The sequence below is a fragment of the Bos mutus genome, chromosome 22, assembly GCF_027580195.1.
Source record: "Bos mutus isolate GX-2022 chromosome 22, NWIPB_WYAK_1.1, whole genome shotgun sequence".
NCBI lineage: Eukaryota > Metazoa > Chordata > Mammalia > Artiodactyla > Bovidae > Bos > Bos mutus.
In genome coordinates, this window is record NC_091638.1 from 65,555,805 (window position 1) to 65,577,099 (window position 21,295).

At 49.8% G+C, this 21,295-nt stretch overlaps 1 protein-coding gene across 1 annotated transcript in view; it reads left to right on the forward strand.

Moving 5' to 3' along the window:
* The window catches only part of CPT1A (carnitine palmitoyltransferase 1A), a 60,423-nt gene that overhangs the window by 5,791 nt on the left and 33,337 nt on the right, over nucleotides 1–21,295 (forward strand). Inside the window, exons 2-4 of the mRNA XM_070360349.1 lie at nucleotides 12,873–13,026; nucleotides 15,820–15,959; nucleotides 20,797–20,968. Of these exons, the coding sequence (XP_070216450.1) occupies nucleotides 12,886–13,026; nucleotides 15,820–15,959; nucleotides 20,797–20,968 (453 nt within the window). The 5' untranslated portion in view covers nucleotides 12,873–12,885. The remainder of the gene's footprint in view (nucleotides 1–12,872; nucleotides 13,027–15,819; nucleotides 15,960–20,796; nucleotides 20,969–21,295) is intronic.

Consider the following 21,295-nt stretch of genomic DNA (forward strand, 5'->3'; position numbering starts at 1 on the left):
TTCCCTGTCCTTCTCTGTCTCCCTGAGTTTGGTCAGATTCATGTCCATTGAGTCCGTGATGCCATCCAACCATCTCATCCTCTGTCGTCCCCTTCTCCTCCTGCTCTCAATCTTTCCCAGCATCAGGGTCTTTTCCAGTGAGTCGGCTTTTTGAATCAGGTAGCCAAAGGATTGGAGTTTCAGTTTCAGCATCAGTCCTTCCAATGAAGGACTTCTAGGATATTATTCCAGTGCCTGCTTGCATGCTAAGTCGCTTCAGTCATGCCTGACTCTGTGCGACCCTATGGACTGTAGCCCGCCAGGCTCCTCTGTCCATGGGGATTCTCCAAGCAAGAATACTGGAGTGAGTTACCGTTTTCTACCCCAGGGGATCTTCCCGACCCAGGGATCAAACCCGAGTCTCTTCTGTCTCCTGCATTCACAGGGCGCCACCTAACAGTTCTCAGACCAGAGATAACAACCTGTGCCCCCTGCAGTGGAAGCACAGAGTTAACCCTTGGGCCACCAGGGAGTCCCCAAGACATTCTGAATTTCCTTATAAAGACATGGCCCTCGATGACCTTTCCTCAATTCTTTTTCTTGCGAAGATCTATCTGATTAATCATCAGTTGTGGATACTGCACAGTGTAAGGCTTACATTTGAATTTGCTTTATTTTTATAGCAGCTCTGCAGGCAAAATCTGTTATCAAAAGTCATAGAAACAAGGATAATGATGCAGAATTCCCCGGTAACCTGCCTTGACTCAGCATCTTTACCCTGTAAATGTGAATGGTTTATTACGATATACTTCACTGTGAGAAATGAACCATGTGGCCAGTTTAAATAAAGCAGTTATTAAATAATGCGGTTATTCAGTGCTCAGTCATGAATTCAAGATGTAGCCCTTCATGAGTGAAAATACCTGTCCCTTTCCTGTGCACAGAGCCCTCCCCAGAATTTACAGGGGGGTTCTGTATTCTCAGTCCCACATTCTTTTTAAAATAATTTTATTTATTTATTTGTGGCTGTGCTGTGTCTTCGTTGCTGGCTGGGCTTTCTCTAGCTGTGGTTAGCAGGGGCTGCTCTCTAGCTGTTGGTGTGCAGGCTTCTGTTGCGGTGGCATCCCTTGTTGCAGAGCACGGGCTTAATTGCTCCACGGCTTGTGGGATCTTCCCGGATCAGGGCTTGAACCCTTGTCTCCTGCACTGGCAGGTGGATTCTTTATCTCTGAGCCATCTGAGAATCCCCCCCCGAGTCCCATTATTACCTCCATCAGATTAGGGGAAGACTAATTTGTTTGTGTACACAGTTACTGAAAAAACACAAGAGCACAATTACACTGAATCACGTGTGCAAGGGAATAAGGACAGGGTTCATGAGTGCACGGGGATTGGGTGCCGACACTCAAGTAGAGAGGAGCCCTTTCATTTTGCTAATTCTTGCCCGCACCTAAACTCTTATCATCAGCCGAATGGCTGAATACTAAATACTAGAGAGTAAGCAGGAACGGAAGAAGAGTTGTGAACCCCCTAGGCTGGAGAAGCCTTCCTGAACCTTCCTGGTGCTTTCCTTGAAGTGCTCTGGGTAGCAGTGCTGAGGTCAGCCTGGAGACCGCCTTGGCCATCAAGCACAGCAGGAACACGGTTTCCCCAAGTTGGAGCCAGTCCTGGAGGGCAGAACCAGCTTTGTGTAGCCAGGCAGAACCCTCCCAGGCACTGGTTACCAGGCAGGAGAAGAATATGTTGTTGATGCTAAAGTAATTGCTCTGCTCTCAGCTAAAGATGATGCTACACATTCTCCGCCTGCAGTAGCTTCTTTCTAGAGAGCTTCCAGGGACTTCCCTGGCGGTCCAGTGGTTAAGAATCTGCCTTCCAGGGCAGGAGACACAGGTTTCAGTCCTCACTGGGGAACTTAGAGCCCCTATGCCAAAACCAAGACCCAAGCCAGCCATAGATGTTGTTTAGTCACAAAGTTGTGTCGGACTCTTTGCGACCCCACGGACTGTAGCACATCAGACTTTTCTGTCCATGTGGTTTCCCAGCCAAGATTGTTGGAGTGGGTTGCCATTTCCTGTTTCAGGGTACCTTCCCAACCCAGGGATGGAACCCACGTCTCCTGCACTGGCAGGCGAATTCTTTACCACTGAGCCACCAGGGAAGCCAGGGATAAATAAATTTTTTTTAATTTTTTTAAAAAGGGGGTGGGATGTCCTCCAGCCTCCCCTGGTGAGGGATACTGGCTATGCACCTGGAGACCCTGCCTGGTGAATTCATCCTGCGCTCAGCTATCGCTTCCTGGGGGTGACCTCTTCTCAGAGGATTTCTAGCTCAGTTGTTTGCTGCTGGATGAGATGGGTTTTAACAGAAGGCAGGGTCTGCCTCTTTGGGCTTGTGAATTGTGCAATTAGAATCCCAGAGACGGGGGAGCCTGGTGGGCTGCCGTCTCTGGGGTCGCATAGAGTTGGACACAACTGAAGCGACTTAGCAGCAGCAGCAGCAGCGGGAATACTGGAGCATGGGAAGAATTTGAGAGTTGGCACCCACCACATTTGCAGTTACTGTCCTTCTACTGCTGGTTGAAGTTACCTCATTTTGCTTACGATAGAGTGACCTAATTTTTCTGTGTCGTAACTTTAGGAATCTTAAGTGGAACTTTGTACGGAGTGCTTACCACTTAACTTGGAGTTGGACCTGGGCCTGATTCCCAGCTTTGCTGTTTGCCAACTGTGACCTTGGGCAAGTTTCTTGACCTCCAAGCCTTGGTCTTAGTAAATGAGATGGCATCAGTATATCCTAGGATTCTGGTGGGAATTAAATAGGTTAATGCAGATAAAATATGCATCACATTGTCTGGCATATGCCAAACACTTTGGTAGAAAGAATGTTTCGTATCTTCATTGTTAATAGCAAAAAATTAGTCTGTATGCCCTATTTATCTATCTACCTGAGAGCTACCTCTCTCCTTGTCAGTTGATTTCAAGACTATATTGAAAGACTTCTTTGTTGTTCAGTCGCTAAGCCCTGTCCAACTTTTTGCAACCCCATGGATTGCAGCCCACCAGTCTTCCCTGACTTTCACTATCTCCTGGGGCTTGCTCAAACTCATGTCCATTGAATCGGTGATGCCACCTAACCATCTCATCCTCTGTCACCCCGTTCTCCTCCTGCCCTCAGTCTTTTCCAGCATCTGGGCCTTTTCCAACGAGTCAGCTCTTTGCATCAGGTGGCCAAAGGATTGGAGCTTCAGCATCTGTTAATTTCAAGACCGTATTGCAAAACTTCTGACATGTGATTTATTGTGTATTTCCATTGCTATAAAGTTTTCTTGGAAGTCTGCTGTCTCTTGGCAAGTTTTTATTGTTTTGCTTTGAATTATAGAGGTGATTTCACACCTCAGTTTTCCCCCAGGCCTTTTTGAAGTCTTGACCTGCACTTTGCATTGGATGACCTTTCACCTCCTTTCCTGTTGCCTGTTGCAGAACCTCAGTGGTGGGGGCGGGGGCGGCGGGCAGAACAGGGAACCGCTCTGAAGAAAGCCAGATACCCTTGAGGGAAACAGAAAGTCTTATGAATGACTTCTTGATTACAAGACCAGTGTGAGGATTTGCAGGCCACTGGCTTCCGAGGTGAACGGCTTTTGTTTGAAGGATTGGCTGCGGAGAAAGAGGCAAAGTGCACACATTTGAAAAACAAAGTGTAGACCAATGCATTGGCTAAATATCTTGGGGCTGACTTTGGGCAACACTGTTAAAATGAAGGTAATTTTACCAAAATTGAATGAGACATGCAGCATTTTCCCCCAGATTGGAGAGCTGTCTGTGGACTTGTGGTTTGTTCAGAGAATTCAACAAGGATTTGTGTCCTGGGGAGCTTTACAGCTTATGATGAGAGATTAAATGAATAATTGACAAGTGAAAGTCATTTTCGCAGCAAGTACAGCTGAAATTGCTGGATGTAACTGATAGAATTTCCTGTGCTTCCAGAATGTGGATTCCAAGGCAGGCACCTGGGAGAGGGAGCTGTGAGCCAGGTGTGAAGCAGGGAAAGAAAAAAAAAAAAACGGGCAGAAGGTACCCCAGTTGTGAATCAGAGTTCCCTGGCTACAGAGCAGGACCTGTGGGTGGGCCTGGCCAAAGAGGAGGGTGACGGGGGTCTGAGCTTGGGAGGGAATTTAAGACCAGAGGTGTGAATTTTTTTAAATGGCAGTAAATAGATCGTGTATGGATGTGAGAATTGGACTGTGAAGAAGGCTGAGTGCCGAAGAATTGATGCTTTTGAACTGTGGTGTTGGAGAAGACTCTCGAGAGTCCCTTGGACTGCAAGGAGATCCAACCAGTCCATTCTGAAGGAGATCAGCCCTGGGATTTCTTTGGAAGGAATGATGCTGAAGCTGAAACTCCAGTACTTTGGCCACCTCATGCAAAGAGTTGACTCATTGGAAAAGACTGATGCTGGGAGGGATTGGGGGCAGGAGGAGAAGGGGACGACGGAGGATGAGATGGCTGGATGGCATCACTGACTCGATGGACATGAGTCTGGGTGAACTCTGGGAGTTGGTGATGGACAGGGAGGCCTGGCGTGCTGCGATTCATGGGGTCGCAAAGAGTCGGACACGACTGAGCGACTGAACTGAACTGAAATAGGTCATTATGCTCAACTGGGGCATCTTATTCTGGATCTTGGTGTTCTCCTGGAGCAGATTAGCGTAGGGTGCTTAAGTGCCCTGGAACAGACCTTCGTGCCAGTCTCTCTCCTCTAGTGGCCCTCCTGGTTTCTAAGGTGGCACCGTCCCAGGGTTCCCACGTTCAGCCAAGATGGGCGGGGCTGGCAGCAGCACCCAGGTGTGTCCTAAGTGGGGACGATCACCGTCAGGTGGGGCTCCAGGTGGGCACCCTCCGCGTGATGCACCTGGAAGCGATTTCTGTCCTGCCAGGGAGAATAAGCAGGTATGTAGCCCTACTGCAGGGGCTTCCCAGGAGGCACTAGTGGTAAAGAATCCGTGTGCAATGCAGGAGACCTGGGTTCTATCTCTGGGTCACGAAGATCCCCCGGAGGAGGGCATGGCAACCCACTCCAGTATTCTTGCCTGGAGAATCACATGGACAGAGGAGCCTGGCAGGCTACAGCCCATAGGGTAGCAAAAGCGTCAGACACAACTGAAGTGACTTAGCACACATTCATGGATAGCCCACTGCAGACGCACACACGGAGAGGGCTTTGTTTTCAGTGTGTCGGATCAATCACTGGATGGCTTCCTGCGGCTGAGGGCTTGCTGCCATCAGCAGCCACTTCCGGTTTGGCAAGAGGTGACCTCGCATCAAGAATAGTCCCGAAGGGGCTTCTCCCATCACCCAGCCAGATCTTGGGAGGAGCAGCCAGCCTGTGCTCCTCAGAGGTGCTCCCGCTGTCCCCTCCAGCTCAGGGTTGTTGTCAGAGGGCCTCCAGTCTTTGCCCAGGGATGGTTTGCAGGAACAAGGGAATGACAGAAAGGGAGCCCGTTCATATGTCTTCTCCTTTCCTCCAACCTCCCGAGACCGCAGGGCACAGTTGCACGTTCTGCGGGTGGGTCCCAGCGGTCATGCTGAGTATACCTTGTCCCCAGGGAAGCCACCTCTCTCCACCCAGGGGTGGGGGTGGGAGTGATCCTGGTGGGGAGGGGCATCATACCACTACCCCCACATCAGCAGGTGGGGGATGGAGTGAGGACCACCCCAACCCATTCGTGCCCAGGCATGACAGGCGGTGGAGGTGTTTGAAGGAGTGATGCCAGGGAGGGTGTGGAAGGATGCAAGATGGGTTTTCAGTTGACTTGTTCTGGCATCAGCGGGGCTTCAAGAGAATCGTCCACACTGATACAAGTCCAGGTCCAGGGCAGGGCCCTGTGGGTGACTGACTCCTGGTGCAAGGGGGCTGGAAGAGGACCCCTAGGGAATGAACCGGTAAGACAGTCTGCATGCCCGGTGACCTTGCCCAGGAGGCAGAGGAAGCTGGAGGTTGGGCTGGCACATGGCGTAGGCTGCACACGCCATGTGTGCCTGCTCGCCTGCCCTGGCCCTGGGGCCCTGGAGTGCCTTTTGATTTCATCCTGGAAGGTTGAAGGGATCCAGAGAAGAAGCTGTGCAGCTAAGTGGCCCTGATCCAGACACAGGCCCGGCCTGCCAGCTGGTCCCAGGGCCCTTCCCCTCGCAGCGAGTTGGGGTTCCCAGCTGTGGTCACAGAGACAGCAGGGCCATTCTGGCCAGGTCAGGGGTGCCTCGGGGCTCCAGGGAGGCAGACTAGGAAGGGAGGGCTGGGGCCAAGCAGTCTCTGATCAGCATGGCAAAGTATTAGTATCTGTTCCTTCCAGGAAGAGGGTGTGTAGGGGTGATTCCTTGCTCTAGTGTGTTGGCAGTCTCTCCTGATTCAAGATAGAAAACATCCTGCTGTATTAATATAGTAAAGTTGCTGGTTCAGTTCAGTTCAGTCGCTCAGTCTCCTCTGACTTTGCGACCCCATGGGCTGCAGCACGCCACGCTTCCCTGTCTATCACGAACTCCCGGAGCTTGCTCAAACTCATGTCCATAGAGTCAGGGATGCCGTCCAACCATCTCATCCTCTGTTGTCCCCTTCTTTTCCTGTGCACTGGGGCTCCTCATAATTCCTGAGTGTCCAAGAGTTTATCTTGGCCTGCCCCCTTGCCCTGGAGCAGGTCTCGCCTCCCCACCCCCGCCCAGCCTACCTGGAGGCAGTTTGCTCCCAAGGCAAGTGGAGTCACCAGTGTGGGGAGGGCACTCCTAGGTGGCCCTGTCCTGGTTCAGCTCCGGGCCCGTTTACCTTCACGGTGGGGCTGCTCACCTGAGCGACTCCAGGTAAACATCCTGAGGAGCAGCTCTGCGATCTGTTGGCAAGGTCCCCACCACTCGTGTGATGATCTTATTTGGTCGCTAAGTCATGTCCGACTCTTGGCGACCCTGTGAACTGTAGCCCTGCCAGGCTCCTCTCTGTCCATGGTATTCTCCAGGCAAGAATATTGGAGTGAGTTGCCATTTCTTTCTCCAGGGTATCCTCCTGACCCAGGGATCGAACCCACATCTCCTGCATTGGCAGACAGATTTTTCACCACTGAGCCACTAGGGAAGCCCCTCCTAACCACTGGACGAATTCCCAAGTCTTTATGGGAGATAATTCCCATCCCATCCCATCCAACCATCTAACATGTACACGTCAGTGATTTTTAGTATATTCAGCTGTGACCCCATTCAATTTGGGAACATTTCATCACCCCCAAAAGACGCCCTCCCCTCCTTTACCCTCCACTTTCCCCTGGCCTTAGGCAGCCACTGCTTTCTGTCTCTGTAGATTTTGCCCGTTCTGGACATTTAACATACCAAGAATCATTAAACATGTGGTCTGGCATGCCACAGTCCATGGGGTTGCAAAGAGTCAGACACAACTGAGCGACTGAACAGCAGCAGCGTGTGGTCATCTGTGTCTGGCCGCTCTCACTCGGCATCAAGTGTTCAAGGTTCATCCGCGCAGGATGTCGTGTGTCAGCGCTTCATCCCTTTGTACCGCCTGTGAATAGCATCCTGTTGTGTGGATAGAGCGCGTTTTGTTTATCCATCGTCAGTGGAAGGACGCCCGAGTTGCTTCCACTTTTCGGTTATTATGAATAACGCTACTGTGAACATCTGTGTACAGGTTTGGGTGTGGATATACGTTTTCAGTTTTCTTGGGCATGTGCCTGAGAGCAGAATTGCTGGGTCACACGGTGACTACATTTGGCTATTCGAGGAGCTGCCAGACTGACGTTCCCCCCAGCCACGAACGAGGACTCTGATTTCCCCGCATCTTGATGACTGCCATCCTGGTGGGTGTGAAGTGCTCCTCTGCTGCATCTCTGCTTTGTGTTGCCCTCACGGTCGCAGGGGGCACTATTACAACTCTAGATGTCTCCAACTTTGAGGGTGTGAATGCCAGGATGCAGGATGGATTTTTCACTCATTAGATTGGCAGAGGGAACGTCTCAAGTCCTTGTCATCTGATTCAGTAATTCCGACTTGGCACCTAAGACACACAGTTAGTTTTTAGTCTGAACCAAGCAAATCTCTAGTTAAATTCAGGGCGTTTTGTTTTGTTTTTGAATAATTTTTATTGGAGTATAGCTGATTCATAATGTCTCAGGTGTACAGCAGTCAGTTACCACATATATATATCCACTTTTTTAGATTCTTTTCCATATAGGCCATTATAACAGAGTATTGAGTAGAGTCTCCTAAAAAGTATTTTTATTCATCTATTTATCTGGCTGCGCTGGGTCTTAATTGTAGTCGTGCAAACTCTTAGTTGCAGTTCTTTGAACCTGGGCCGCCGGCTTCGGGAGTGCGGAGTCAGCTACTGGACCACCAGGGAAGCCCCCATTAGGTCCTTATTAGTTATCTGTTTTCAGAGACTTCTGCTAAGGCCACCGACTTCAGAAAAGGAGGCTGCAAATACACTCAGCTGCCCCTGTCTAGAGGGGGTTAGATCCACGAGCACACACTGGGCATGCACCTTTGGGGAGAATTGGCTACAAACACTCAACACTATATTTATTTATTTTTTTATTTTTTTTTTCGACACTATATTTAATCTACTGCCTTTAGTAATCCCTTCCTGTTCTGAGTAAAGCCCTTGAAAGATCCGATAAGTCACTGAAAGGGTAGCCAGCCACAATTGTTGCTGTGATGCATGCCATGTAGAATTCTTATCTCTTTTAAGACTTGTGTTCACCCTAAGGCTTTGATGGGGGGAGGGGCTGAGTTAACCTTCAGGCTCTGGAAGAATCTTCAAGCCCCCTTGGGTAACTTTTTGAGGAACAGATTCGAGCTGTTGGTTGGAGTGCCCTCTTGAACTGTTTAAACTGGCTTGTGGCAAGCTTTTGCTTAGAGATCTTGGTGCTTTCAAAAATGAGATTTACGTCTTCAAAACTGGCCGGGCTGTGGACGTTTGCTCCATGCTAGGTAAACAGTACGCAAAGGGTCACGTTTTGTTTTTTCCAGCTGTGCCATGTGGCTTGTGGGATCTTAGTTCCCCAACCAGGGACTGAACGCTCGGCAGTGAAAGCCCAGAGTCCTAACCACTGGACTGCTGGGAAATTCCCACGTGTAAATATCCTTGAATGCTAGGCAGGTGGCACCAGGCTAAGGTTGCATGCGTGGATGCAGTTTTACTGCCTCGCTCTTTCTTTCAAGCTTGTCCAAGCAGAGCTCTCGGCTGCCCATTCCAGCCTCTCCTTGGCCCTGATGTCCCCGCCTGGGTGCCCCCCGTCCATTGCCCCCGGGCGAATGTTCCACTCCCAGTCCCCACCTCGCCCACCCTGCTCTGTGGCTCTTCTGTGCTGGGGAGGCTGGTGGAGCCCACACAGTCCAGGCTCCAGCCCCAGGGTGCCTCTGAGCCCTGTCTGCAGGGGGCCCTCCTGCCATTCCCACTGTGGGCCATGCCCTTCTGGGAAACCTGCCCCAGCTTCTTACTGGTTTCACTGCCCCGCCCAGTCCACCTGCTCTCCATATAGCAGCCAGAGTGGTCTTCTTCAGGCTTCCCAGGTGGCGCTAGTGGTGAAGACCCCTGCTTGCCAAGGCAGGTAGACATGCACAGACCCCGGGTTTGATCCTTGGGTGGGGAAGATTCCCTGGAGGAGGGCCCAGCAACCCACTCCGGTATTCTTGCCTGGAGAATCTCTTGGACAGAGGAACCTGGCGGGCCACAGTCCATGGGATTGCAAAGAGTCAGACACGGCTGAGCAACTTGGCATACATACCCGTGTCTTCTTTGGAACAGACACAGGAACTGACACCCCCGAATCATGGCCCTTGATACTTTTCCATCACCCTAATTGTGAAACCCGGCTGCTTCTGGGCCTTCCTCTCTGAATTCAGCCCTGCCCTGACCCCAGCCAGCCTGCACCTCCGGCCCTTTCACAGGTCTGCCTTCAATCCTGAAAATCTCTCCCTCTGTCTAATCCTTCCCTTGGGCTTCCGTGTCACTTGGGAGGTCCTCTCTGTCACTCCCGCTTCTTCCTGCCCCCCTGTCTGAGCTGTGGGGTAACCCTTGTTGAACGGACAAGTGAGTGATAGCCGGGATCACTTGTTCTGATTTCCTGAAGAAAAAGCAAGGGAATTCCAGAAAAACATCTACTTCTGCTTTATGGACTACGCTAAAGCCTTTGACTATGTGGATCACAACAAACTGTGGAAAATTCTTAAAGAGATGGAAATCCCAGACCACCTTACCTGCCTCCTAAGAAACTTGTATGTAGGCTAAGAAACATCGGTTAGAATGAGACACAGAACAAAAAACTGGTTCAGAACTGGGAAAGGAGTATGACAAGGCTGTATATTGTCACCCTGCTTATTTAACTTCTGTGCAGAATAACTCATTCTAAATGCCAGGCTGGATGAAGCACAAGCTACAATCAAGATTTCGAGAGTAATATCAATAACCTCAGATATGCAGATGACACAACCCTAATAGCAGAAAGTGAAAAGAAACTAAAGAGCCTCTTGATAAAAGTGAAAGAGAAGAGTGAAAAAGCTGGCTTAAAACTCAACATTCAAAAAACTAAGATCATGGCATTCAGTCCCATCACTTCATGGCAAATAGATGGGAAGAAAATGGAAACAGTGACAGATTTCATTTTCTTGGGCTCTAAAATCACTGCGGACAGTGACTGCAGCCGTGAAATTAAAAGATGCTTGCTCCTTGGAAGAAAAACTATGACAAATGTAGACAGTGTATTAAAAAGCAGAGACATCACTTTGCCAACAAAGGTCTGTATAGTCAAAGCTGTGGTTTTTCCAGTCATGTACCAATGTGAGGGTTGGACCACAAAGAAGGCTGAGCACCAAAGAGTTGGTGGTTTTGAACTGTGGTGTTGGAGAAGACTCTTGAGAGTCCTTTGGACTACAAAGAGATCAAACCAGTCCATCCTAAAGGAAATCAGTCCTGAATATTCATGGAAGGACTGTTGCTGAAGTTGAAACTCCAATACTTTGGCCACCTGATGCAAAGAGCCAACTCAATTGGAAAAGACCCTGATGCTGGGAAAGATTGAAGGCAGAATGAGAAGGGAGGGGCAGAGGATGAGATGGTAGATAGCATCACTGACTCAATGGACATGAATTTGAGCAAACTCCAGGGAGCTACTGAAGGAGAGGGAAGCCTGGGATGCTGCAGTCCATGGGGTCACAAAGAGTCGGACACAAGTTAGCAACTGAACAACAACAGTTGTTGTTTGAAACCGCATTACCCTTGATTCTGATGGGTTTGATGTCTGCGCCCAAGAGGCTTGCATGGTGAGAAAAGGGAAAATAGCATGCGCTAGGGATATACACGGAGAAGGCAATGGCACCCCGCTCCAGTACTCCTGCCTGGAAAATCCCATGGACGGAGGAGCCTGGTGGGCTGCAGTCCATGGGTTCGCTATGAGTCAGATACAACTGAGCGACTTCACTTTTACTTTCCACTTTCATGCATTGGAGAAGGAAATGGCAACCCACTCGAGTGTTCTTGCCTGGAGAATCCCAGGGACGGGGGAGCCTGGTGGGCTGCCATCTATGGGGTCGCACAGAGTCAGACCCGACTGAAGTGACTTAGCAGCAGCAGCAGCAGCAGGGATACACACACTCACAGTTTTGGGGTTTTATTCTGGTTTACTACGAACGTTGGCATCACTGACTTAATGAACATGAGTTTGAGGAAGCTCTGGGAGTTGGTGATGGACAAGGAAGCCTGGTGTGCTGCAGTTGATGGGGTCACAAAGAATTGGACACAGCTGAGCGACTGCACGGAACTGATGAACTTTTAGCTCCTTTGTGTGCAGGTGTGCTTGTTGGCACAGGGTTTAGGAGGAGGTGGTGCCATCAGGCACTTTGAGCAGACCGGCGGAGGGCTGATGTCGGGGAAGCTAAGAGGGAAGAGGTGAGTCAGGAGTTGGTCAAGGAAGAAGGTGAAAGGAGACAAATATTTACAGCAAGAAAATGAAATGTGCTCGCCTAGCAGAGGCTGGAAACCAGCCCTGAGGGCCAAACCTTCAGGGGATGAGTGTGGCAGCTGTCTGATTTCCCAAGTCACCGGGAGGGAGGCCCGCCCCCCTGCCCCAGGGTTCTGTGCATTGGGTTTTCCTGGAGTCTTCTGGAACCTGAAGTGGTTTGTGGAGTGGCTACCGCGTAGCCAAGGTGTGTGGTGTTGAGCCCAGTTCCCACCTGAGATAAGGATCAGGGCTGTTATGGATGTGTTTGAGGACTTTATGTGCCAGCCTCCAGGCTGCCTAGTGGGTAGGGATGGGATTTGCCCTGGCACAGCAAGTTGCTAAACCGCCCTGGGATTCGGGATTCCAGTTGGGTGAGGCTCCGGCTGCCTGTTGCCTGGAGGCAGGGTTGGTGGGATGGCCAGGGGCCTGGGGGTGAGGATTTCCAGCTCCTGGACTCTGCTGACCACCCAGCGCCTCCAGGCAGAGGCAGCAATGGGTTGTCTGTATCCCACTGGAGCAGGGAGGGAGAGATGATGGGCAATCACAACCAGGTGTGTTCATGAGTAACATTCAATTTATCAAATGGGAGGAAATGGTCAAATTCAGAATGGATCACACGTCTATATAGGGGCTTCCCCAATGGCTCATCGTTAAAGAACCCACCTGCCAATGCAAGAGGTACCAGTTCGATCCCTCAGTCGGGAAGATGCCCTATAGAAGGAAATGGCAACCCACTCCAGTATTCTTGCCTGGGAAATCCTGTGGACAGAGGAGGCAGGCAGGCCACAGTCCTTGGGGTCGCAAAGAGTCAGACATGACTTAGAGACTAAAGAGCAACAACAGCAAGGGGTTTTCTGACATCTGGTCAACACTCACCATGCTCTGTTCGCCCTTGTCGTTCCAGGAGCTCGCTGACCATGGCGGAGGCCCACCAAGCCGTGGCCTTCCAGTTCACAGTCACTCCAGATGGGATCGACCTCCGGATGAGCCATGAGGCCCTCAGGCAGATCTATCTGTCTGGTCTTCATTCCTGGAAGAAGAAGTTCATCAGATTCAAGGTTTCCAGATACTTGCTTCAATCTGTACCATATTCGCTTTCCTATTTGAAAACTCCAGGCTCTACTGAAGGTTCAGTGTGCCCGTGATAATTGGCACCTTATGTATGTTTCCTGGTCCTTAAGGCCTGTGAGACAATTTTATATGTATTGGCTCACTGAAATCCTGGAGAAATTCTGTAAGGCAGGCGGGGTGAATTGGGACCCTTTGGGCAGACGAGGAAATCAGGGTTCAGAGAGGGTAAGCAACCTTTGGGGTAGAAGGAGAATAAATGTCTCTAGCTCTGAGTCTGGGCCTCTCTACGCTTCACGGAAAAGGATTGTTCTTCATCCGTGTGAAACCACAGAGAGTTTATTTAACAAATATCTCACTGATGAAATAGTCCACCACAGAAAGAGATGCATGTAAATGCAGACGCGGGCTTCCGAGGTGGCTCAGTGGGAGAGAGTCTGCCTGCCCGTGCGGGAGACGTGGGTTCGTTTCCTGTGTCTGGAAGATCCCCTGGAGAAGTGGAATACTACCCACTCCAGTATTCCTGTCTGGAAAATCCCATAGATAGAGGAGCCTGGCAGGCTCCCGTCCATGGGGTCGCAAAGAGTTGGACATGACACAACTGAGCGGCTGAGCAAATGCAAAGTTCTCAGTTCTGTTTACCGGCAAGAGTGGACATTTATTTACTGTGTTTAACCAGGTGTCTTGTTTTTTTAAATTTTACTGGAGTATAGTTGATTTATAGTGTGGTGTTCATTTCAGATGTATAGCAAAGTGAATCAGTTACACACATACAAATATCCACTCCTTTTAAGATTGTTTTCCCAAATAGGCCAGCAGAGTGACATTTTTTTTAAAGTCTTTATTGAAATAATTTGTTACAACATTGCTTCTGTTTTATGTCTTTGGGTTTTTGGCTGGCGGCATCTGGGGGATCTTAATTCCCTGACCAGGAATGAAACCCCGCACCTACTGCATTGGAAGGCTAAGTCTTAACCATTGGATGGCTGGGGAAGTCCGATGTGTCTTGTTTTTAATTAATTTTATTTTAAAAATCACAGCAGTCGTGAACATGCATGTGCTCTTTGCTTGAAACTTCCTCAATTTTGCTGTTCGGGGAGATAGTGCTGGGAAAAGTCCCCAGAGTTCTCTTTTCTCACTGCCAGTAATAATAGATCCCTCCTTCTCCTAAAAAATGAAAGTCACAGAAGGACAAATGCATGTTTAAAAAATTCAAGCAAGTTGAAAGCGTATCAAAAGTGTCCGCTCCCCATTCCCCAACAAAACTGGGTTTGTTGTCCAGTTTTCCTTTCAGAGGGCAGCTCAGAGGAGGGCTGTTGAGAAAGGCCAGGGAGCTGGAGTGGGTGCGAGCAATGACCAGGGAGACCTGGCCTGGCTGGACAGGTGTCCCTTGGCTCTACTGGAGGGTCCTGGGGCCCAGGTTCAGTTCAGTTCAGTTCAGTCGCCTGGTTGTGTCCGACTCTTTGCAACCCCATGGACTGCAGCACGCCAGGGCTCCCTGTCCATCGCCAACTCTGGGAGCTTGCTCAAACTCATGTCCATTGAGTCGGTGATGCCATCCAACCATCTCATCATCTGTCGTCCCCTTCTCCTCCTGCCTTCAGTCTTTCCCAGCATCAGGGTCTTTTCAAATGAGTCAGTTCTTTGCATCAGGTACGTCTTTTGCCTGAGGCCCCAGCTGCTGTGACCCACTCAAAGTGGAGGAGGGCGCCACCTGCAGAGAGAAGTGCCCTCTGCGCTCCTGACCTTGTTGGGAGCCTCCTTGTACCTCCCTAACCATGTGGTTTCCTAGGGCACCTGGGGCCGGGGTGGGGGTGGGGCCAAGGCTAGCAGAGCTGCTGCAGGGTAGGGAGTGTGGTGAGTGGAGGCCGTTTATCTAGAACCTTCTTTCCCCCATTATCATTTAATGTGTCTGTTTATTTACAAGAACATTTCAGAGAACTTCGGAGAATACCAGAAGGCTCCCCCTCCCTGCCCCCGCCCCTCACCCGCAGCCAGCTTTGTTTAAAATCTTCCATACCTCTCGATAATGAGAATAACATGGTAGTCTCTCCTAAGAGAATTCAGTAAAGCTTTGAAATTTTTTTTAATCCTTTGTCTTGGTCAAATCAATCTCTTATTAACATGATTTCAGTATGAATTTTTTTTTAAACTGTAAGTCTTGAAACATACACAAAAGTAAAGAAAATAATAAAGGCACACAGCTATAATAAAGTCACATCGCTCATTTTCACAACTATCAACATTTTGCTGATTTGGAGGTCTTATTTCTTCCTAACCCTTCTTCCCTGCTACATTTTTTTTTAAGGGGCTGCTGTGGGGCTTTGGCTGAAGCATCTTACGGGAGATTCTGGCCATGGAGTGAGGTCTCCTATAGATATTAATACCTCCGGTTAAGCAGTGTCTGATTCAGCAAGAGGGGTGCATCTGAGAATGAGGGTCTCGGGGCATCCTGGACGCAGCAGGTTGGGGAGAGGACATCATGGTGGGCAAGGTGGCCAGTGTCCCTGCGTCAGTCTCAGGGGAGCTAAGGAATCCGTATGTTTACTTAAGGCTTCTAACTTAGGGTGATTCTAATGTCCTGGGGTCACTCTCCAGGGAGACGGTTTTAGAGAAGTTTTTGACTCATGTGCTTCCCTGGTAGCTCAGTGGTAAAGACTCTGCCTGCCAATGCAGGAGACCCAGGTTTGATCCCTGGGTTGGGATGATCCCCTGGCAAAGGGAATAGCCACCCACTCCAATATTCTTGGGGCGCTTCTGACGGCGCTCCCGTCTGTTTCTAGAATGGCATCATCACCGGCGTGTACCCAGCGAGTCCCTCCAGTTGGCTCATCGTGGTTGTGGGCGTGATGTCGACCATGTACGCCAAGATCGACCCCTCTTTGGGAATAATCGCTAAGATCAACCGGACCCTGGACACGACGTGAGTAAGCCTCTCAAATCTCAGAGGGTCTAGGGAATGCCTGCCTTTTTTGTGGCTGCTCTTTTTCTGTCTTTTCAAATGTCAGGACGGTCTGTTCTGGGTATTCTCTTTGAGGCTTTTGCTATGATTCTCACGACAGCTTTCTCCCCATGTCCTGGGGAGGTCCCCTGGGGAGTTTGGGGTCCCTTGTCACTCCTTCTCTGAAGCCCAGAGGTGTGAAGAGCAGCCTCTATCCTGCGGTGCCTGCCAGCCCACTTAGCCTGGCCAGGGGGCCCTCAGAATGAATTTTGTCCAAGGCACTGCTTCCGGACATGGTGTCTTCCTTGTACACGGGGCCATCCTGGAGTTGTAGGACTCCGAGAGCTGACTGCTGTTGGGGGTTCTGGGGAGAATTCAGCCGCTCGGCTCCTTGTCTGAGTGACTTAGAATCTCGGGGGGGACCCCCAACACTTTATCCTAGTGACTGTAGTTTTCTAAGAGCTTGAAAATAGGCTTGCCTTTTTTTTTTTAATATCGTGAGATTTGGCCTGGAGAAGCCTTTGGTTGATACTTTTCCTTCAAGGTGTGTGGCGCCTGGGGTCTCGTGCGGGAATGCTGGCCATGCCCGCGAGGGTCTTTGTGGAGCCCCTCTGATGTCCTTTCTTCCCTCCGGTCCTGGGGGTGACCCTGGCTCCCGCAATCATCTCCTGCCCGGTGGCCCCTGCGCTGCAGTGACCTCTTTCACTGGGCTGTCTGATGTAAAGTGAGGAAACGCTCAAGCTTGTAGACCCTGGGATTTCCCTCAGGGTCCAGTGGCTAAGACTCAATGCAGGGGGCCCAGGTTCAATTCCCGGTCAGGGAACTAGATTCTGCATGTCGCAACTAAGTGTTCGAATGCCACAAGTAAAGATCCCACGTCAGTCGTGTCCGACTCTGTGCGACCCCATAGACGGCAGCCTACCAGGCTCCGCCGTCCCTGGGATTCTCCAGGCAAGGACACTGAAGTGGGTTGCCATTTCCTTCTCCAATGCATGAAAGTGAAAAGGAAAGTGAAGTTGCTCAGTCGTGTCTGACTCAGCGACCCCATGGACTGCAGCCTACCAGGCTCCTCCATCCATGGGATTTTCCAGGCAAGAGTACTGGAGTGGGGTGCCATTGCCTTCTCCAAAAGACCCCGCAGGCCACAGCAAAGATCGAAGATCCCGATTGCCGCAATTAAGACCTGTGCAGCCAAACAAATTCACGAGAAAATACTGAGAAAAAAAGATGTGGATTCCTGCTAGAGTCACGGAGATGAAGTGGGGAGTTGGGCTCCAGACCCAGCTCTGTGCAGCACCTCGGACCCCTGTGCCCCCCTTGGCAGGCCCTGAACCTCCCCGGAGAACCTTCCTGCCAGACAAAGGCAGGAACAGCACCTCTGCCTTGGCGTTTGGGGGGGCCCAGTGATGGGACCCGCATGGGGCTAAGCCTACCCCACCCCTTCTCCATTACACTGTTTGTGATTGCAGCTCTGAAAGGCACATTTTTATTCTTTTGGCTGTGCCATAAGGCTTGTGGGATCTTAGTTCCCCAACCAGGGACGGAGCCCAGGCCCTCACAGTGAAAGTGCTGAGTCCTAAAACTGGACTGCACGAGAATGCCCGTGGGATACCGGTTTCTCTTTTCTGGTTGAAACAGTCTAGTGCCTCCACCTTGGCTGTGGCTTGTCCCACGCCAGACCTTTGATCCTGTTCACATGTTGCTTGTTTATATCGGTGAACATTTTAGGTCTGTGACTGGAGAAACGATAATCCGCAAGTCCTCATGCCATGTCTGGGCTTTGCTTTTGTTTTTTTTTTTTTTAATTTTCTTCATTGTTTGACCGTGCCTCCGAGCAGGTGGGATCTTAGTTTCCCGACCTGGGATTGAACCTGCACCCCCTGCAGTGGAAGGGCAGAGTGTTAACCACTGGACCACCAGGGAATTCCTGAGCTTTGCTTTTGGGGCCAGGAGTTTTGTGAAGAAGGTGGGGGACAGATTGTAGCCCAAGTGTGTCCACCGGGTCTCTGGGCCGTAGCTGCAGTGTTGGGGTTGGCCCAAGATAAACAGATGAATTTCTGGGCCCTTTACTAAGTTGGTTGTTTGGATTTCAATATTGCCTTCAGAAAAGGACAGGAAAATAAAGTGGCAAAATGGAACATAAAAGAAAGCTCACGGCTCAGGACCGAGTTTGATTCTGATCACAGTCAAGAAAAGATTAAGCACTTTTCACGGAAAGGTCTGAATCTTCTCTTGTCTGGGCTGGTGCCCCTTGCTGCCGACAGCTGCTCCTTGTTCACCAGGCCCTGGGGTGCTTAGCAGCCAGTGTGACGCGCTGAGTCACGCGTAGCCCCCAGCTGCCTCCTAACCCCAGCTCACACCTCTGTCAGCATCTGCGAGGCTCTGGGTACAAACCCACCCCGGGGAACCCGCGCTTCGCACCTGCCAGACTTCTTGGTCTGCCTGGGGTGCCAGGAGTCCCGACAGGGTCCCTAAGCAGGGGACTCCGTCTCTCTCTCATCACCTTGCCCACGTCTCTGCCCTCTCTTTCCAGAGAGTCACAGGCCTGTCCCACTATAGACAGCTCATCTCTGCATCCCTGTTAAACTTTTAATTTATTCTGGACCGCGGGCGGTCTCTTCACAGTGGATTATATTTAGAAGTGTCGGCTATTTAAAGCCCTTTCTAATCTGAGTCTTTATAAGATTTGTTTCTTCATCCCTCTAAACCAATTGCAGTAAACTGGGCCATCCTTGGCCCAGATTTAGAAAGACCAGGTTTACAGGCCAGCAGCTCCCAGGGTCAAGGGTCAAGGACTGTTCTGCACATTCTTGCTGGAGAGGATCCCCAACACCCTGAAGTCACGGCCTCCCCCCGACCTCTGGGTAGGCCATCCCCTGCAGCCTTAGAAGGGGCATAACATATAACAGAAAGCTTTTTTTGCTAATGCTTTCAGTTGAAGTGCCTAATGCCAAATGCATCATTTGTTCATTGCTGTTCAGTTGCTCAGTCATGTCCAGGCTTCCCTGTCCTTCATTGTTTCCCAGAGTTTGCTCAGACTCATGTCTACTGAGTCACTGATGCCATCCAACCATCTCATTCTCTGCTGCCCCCTTCTCTTCTGGCCTTCAGTCTTTCCCAGCATCAGGTCTTTTCTAATGAGTCGGCTCTTCACATCAGGTAGCCAAAGCATTGGAGCTTTGGCTTCAGCATCAGTCCTTCCAATGAATATTCAGGACTGATCTCCTTTAGGACTGACTGCTTTGATCTCCTTGCAGTCCAAGGGACTCTCAAGAGTCTTCTCCAGCACCACAGTTTGAAAACATCAGTTCTTAGGTGTACAACATAATGATTTGTTATATATATTCTGCAAAATGATTACCACAAGTTTTGTTAACATCCATCACCCAATATAGTTACAAATTAAAAAAAAAATTTGTTTCAGATTTCACGTGTGAGACCATCCATACAGTATATGTCTTTCTTTTTTTAACTTTTTTTTAATTGAAGTATAGTTAATATTCAATGTTGTGGTAGTTTCTGGCGTACAGCAAAATGACTCAGGAATGTGTGTATATATATATATTAGTTTTCTTTGTCTGTTTCTGTTTCATTAAAAAAAGTTCATTTGCATCATATTTCAAATTCCACATGTGAATGAATTCAGCTGGTATTTGTCTGTCCTTGTCTGACTTATTTCACTTGGTATAATGTCCTTAAGGCCCATCCATGTTGTCACAAATGGCAGCATTTATTCCTTTTTTAGCTGAATAATATTCCATTGTATCAATCGATATTAATACCATCTCTTCTTTATCCATCCATTTGTCCATGGACACTTAAGTTTCCATGTCTTGTCTGTTGTAAATAATGCTGTAGTGGAACATGGAGTGATTTCGTTTCCTTCAGATAAATACTCAAAAGTGAAATTGTTGACTCATATGGTAGTTCTATTCTTAATTTTTTTGAGGAATCTCATATTGTTTTCCATAGTGACTGCATCAGTTTAATTCCCACCAACAGTGCATAAATGTTCCCTTTTTTCTCCACATCCTCACCAACATTTGCTATTTAAATTATTTTGTGAATATTTTGTGGTTTTTCAAAACAAGTGAAACTCCAGCCCACAAGGGTGTATGAGTGGCTGCATTTCTTCTCGTTTTTTAAGTCCCATCTTTATCAGATCACTTTCCTATCTATATCACTTTCCCTAGCAAATGAAAATACTTTCTAGGTTTTTAAGTGATCATTTAACAGCATCAGTTTCTACATGTATTCATGATAAATGTCCCTACGCAGATCAAAACCAAGCTCTTTTGATATAAATAGTTGAAGTAATAGTTTTATCAAGTAACCTGCATTCCTTATGAGTCATGATGAAATGCAAAGCTATGTTTAAGGGAAAAACATCTTGAGTAGCAGGAACAGAAGGCAGAGAATTGCAGCCGGCTCCCGGCCAAGGAGAACGCAGGTCAGTCATCAGTCTGGGGCGTAGCTCCTGTTGTGAGCCAGCCAGTGCCTCACCCGTGACCTTCTCGTCCTGCCTGGACCTGGAGGAAGCTGTCTGTTTTCCCTGATTATGCCTGTTAGTCTGGGTTTGTTTTAAGGACCAGCAAAGCCGATGGGGCTGGTTCATCTCACATCCAGAAGAAAGACGGCTGAGTCTTGGGAGAATCGGGTGAACGCGGGTGGCCCCTCTCTCTGATCAGGCCTGGGGTCTGCAGCCTCCGCTGTGGCCCCAGGAGGCCGCCCCACCTGGGAACACGTGGTGTCTCTCGGCGCCGGGGCCGTGGCTTCCTTCGCTGATGAACCCGCGGCTTGTCTGGTCTTGTTTCGGCAGTGGCTGCATGTCCAGCCAGACCAAGAAGGTGGTGAGCGGCGTCATCTTCGGCACGGGGCTGTGGGTGGCCCTCATCGTCACCATGCGTTACTCCCTGAAGGTGCTGCTGTCCTACCACGGCTGGATGTTCACCCAGCACGGCAGGTTGAGCCGCACCACCAAGATCTGGATGGTAATGCTGCCCCAGCACGCAGCTGGTGGGGAGGGTCTTGCTTCTTTCTGCCGTGCCTCGAGGCTTGTAGGGCCTTAGTTCCCAACCAGGGGTCGAACCTGAGTCCGTGGCAGTGAAAAGCCCACGTCTTAACCGCTGGACTGCCGGGGAGCTCCCTGGTAGATGATTCTTAACTGTGGCTCAAAGCTGTGGCTGTTTCATAGCTTGATGTGTTTGGAGATAAATATACACTTGGGAAACCCTCATTTCTGCCAAAGTTACTAATATATGCACCCTGCCCTCCCTGAAACCTGGGCCCCACCCATGCCTTTTGCCTTTGAACGTAAG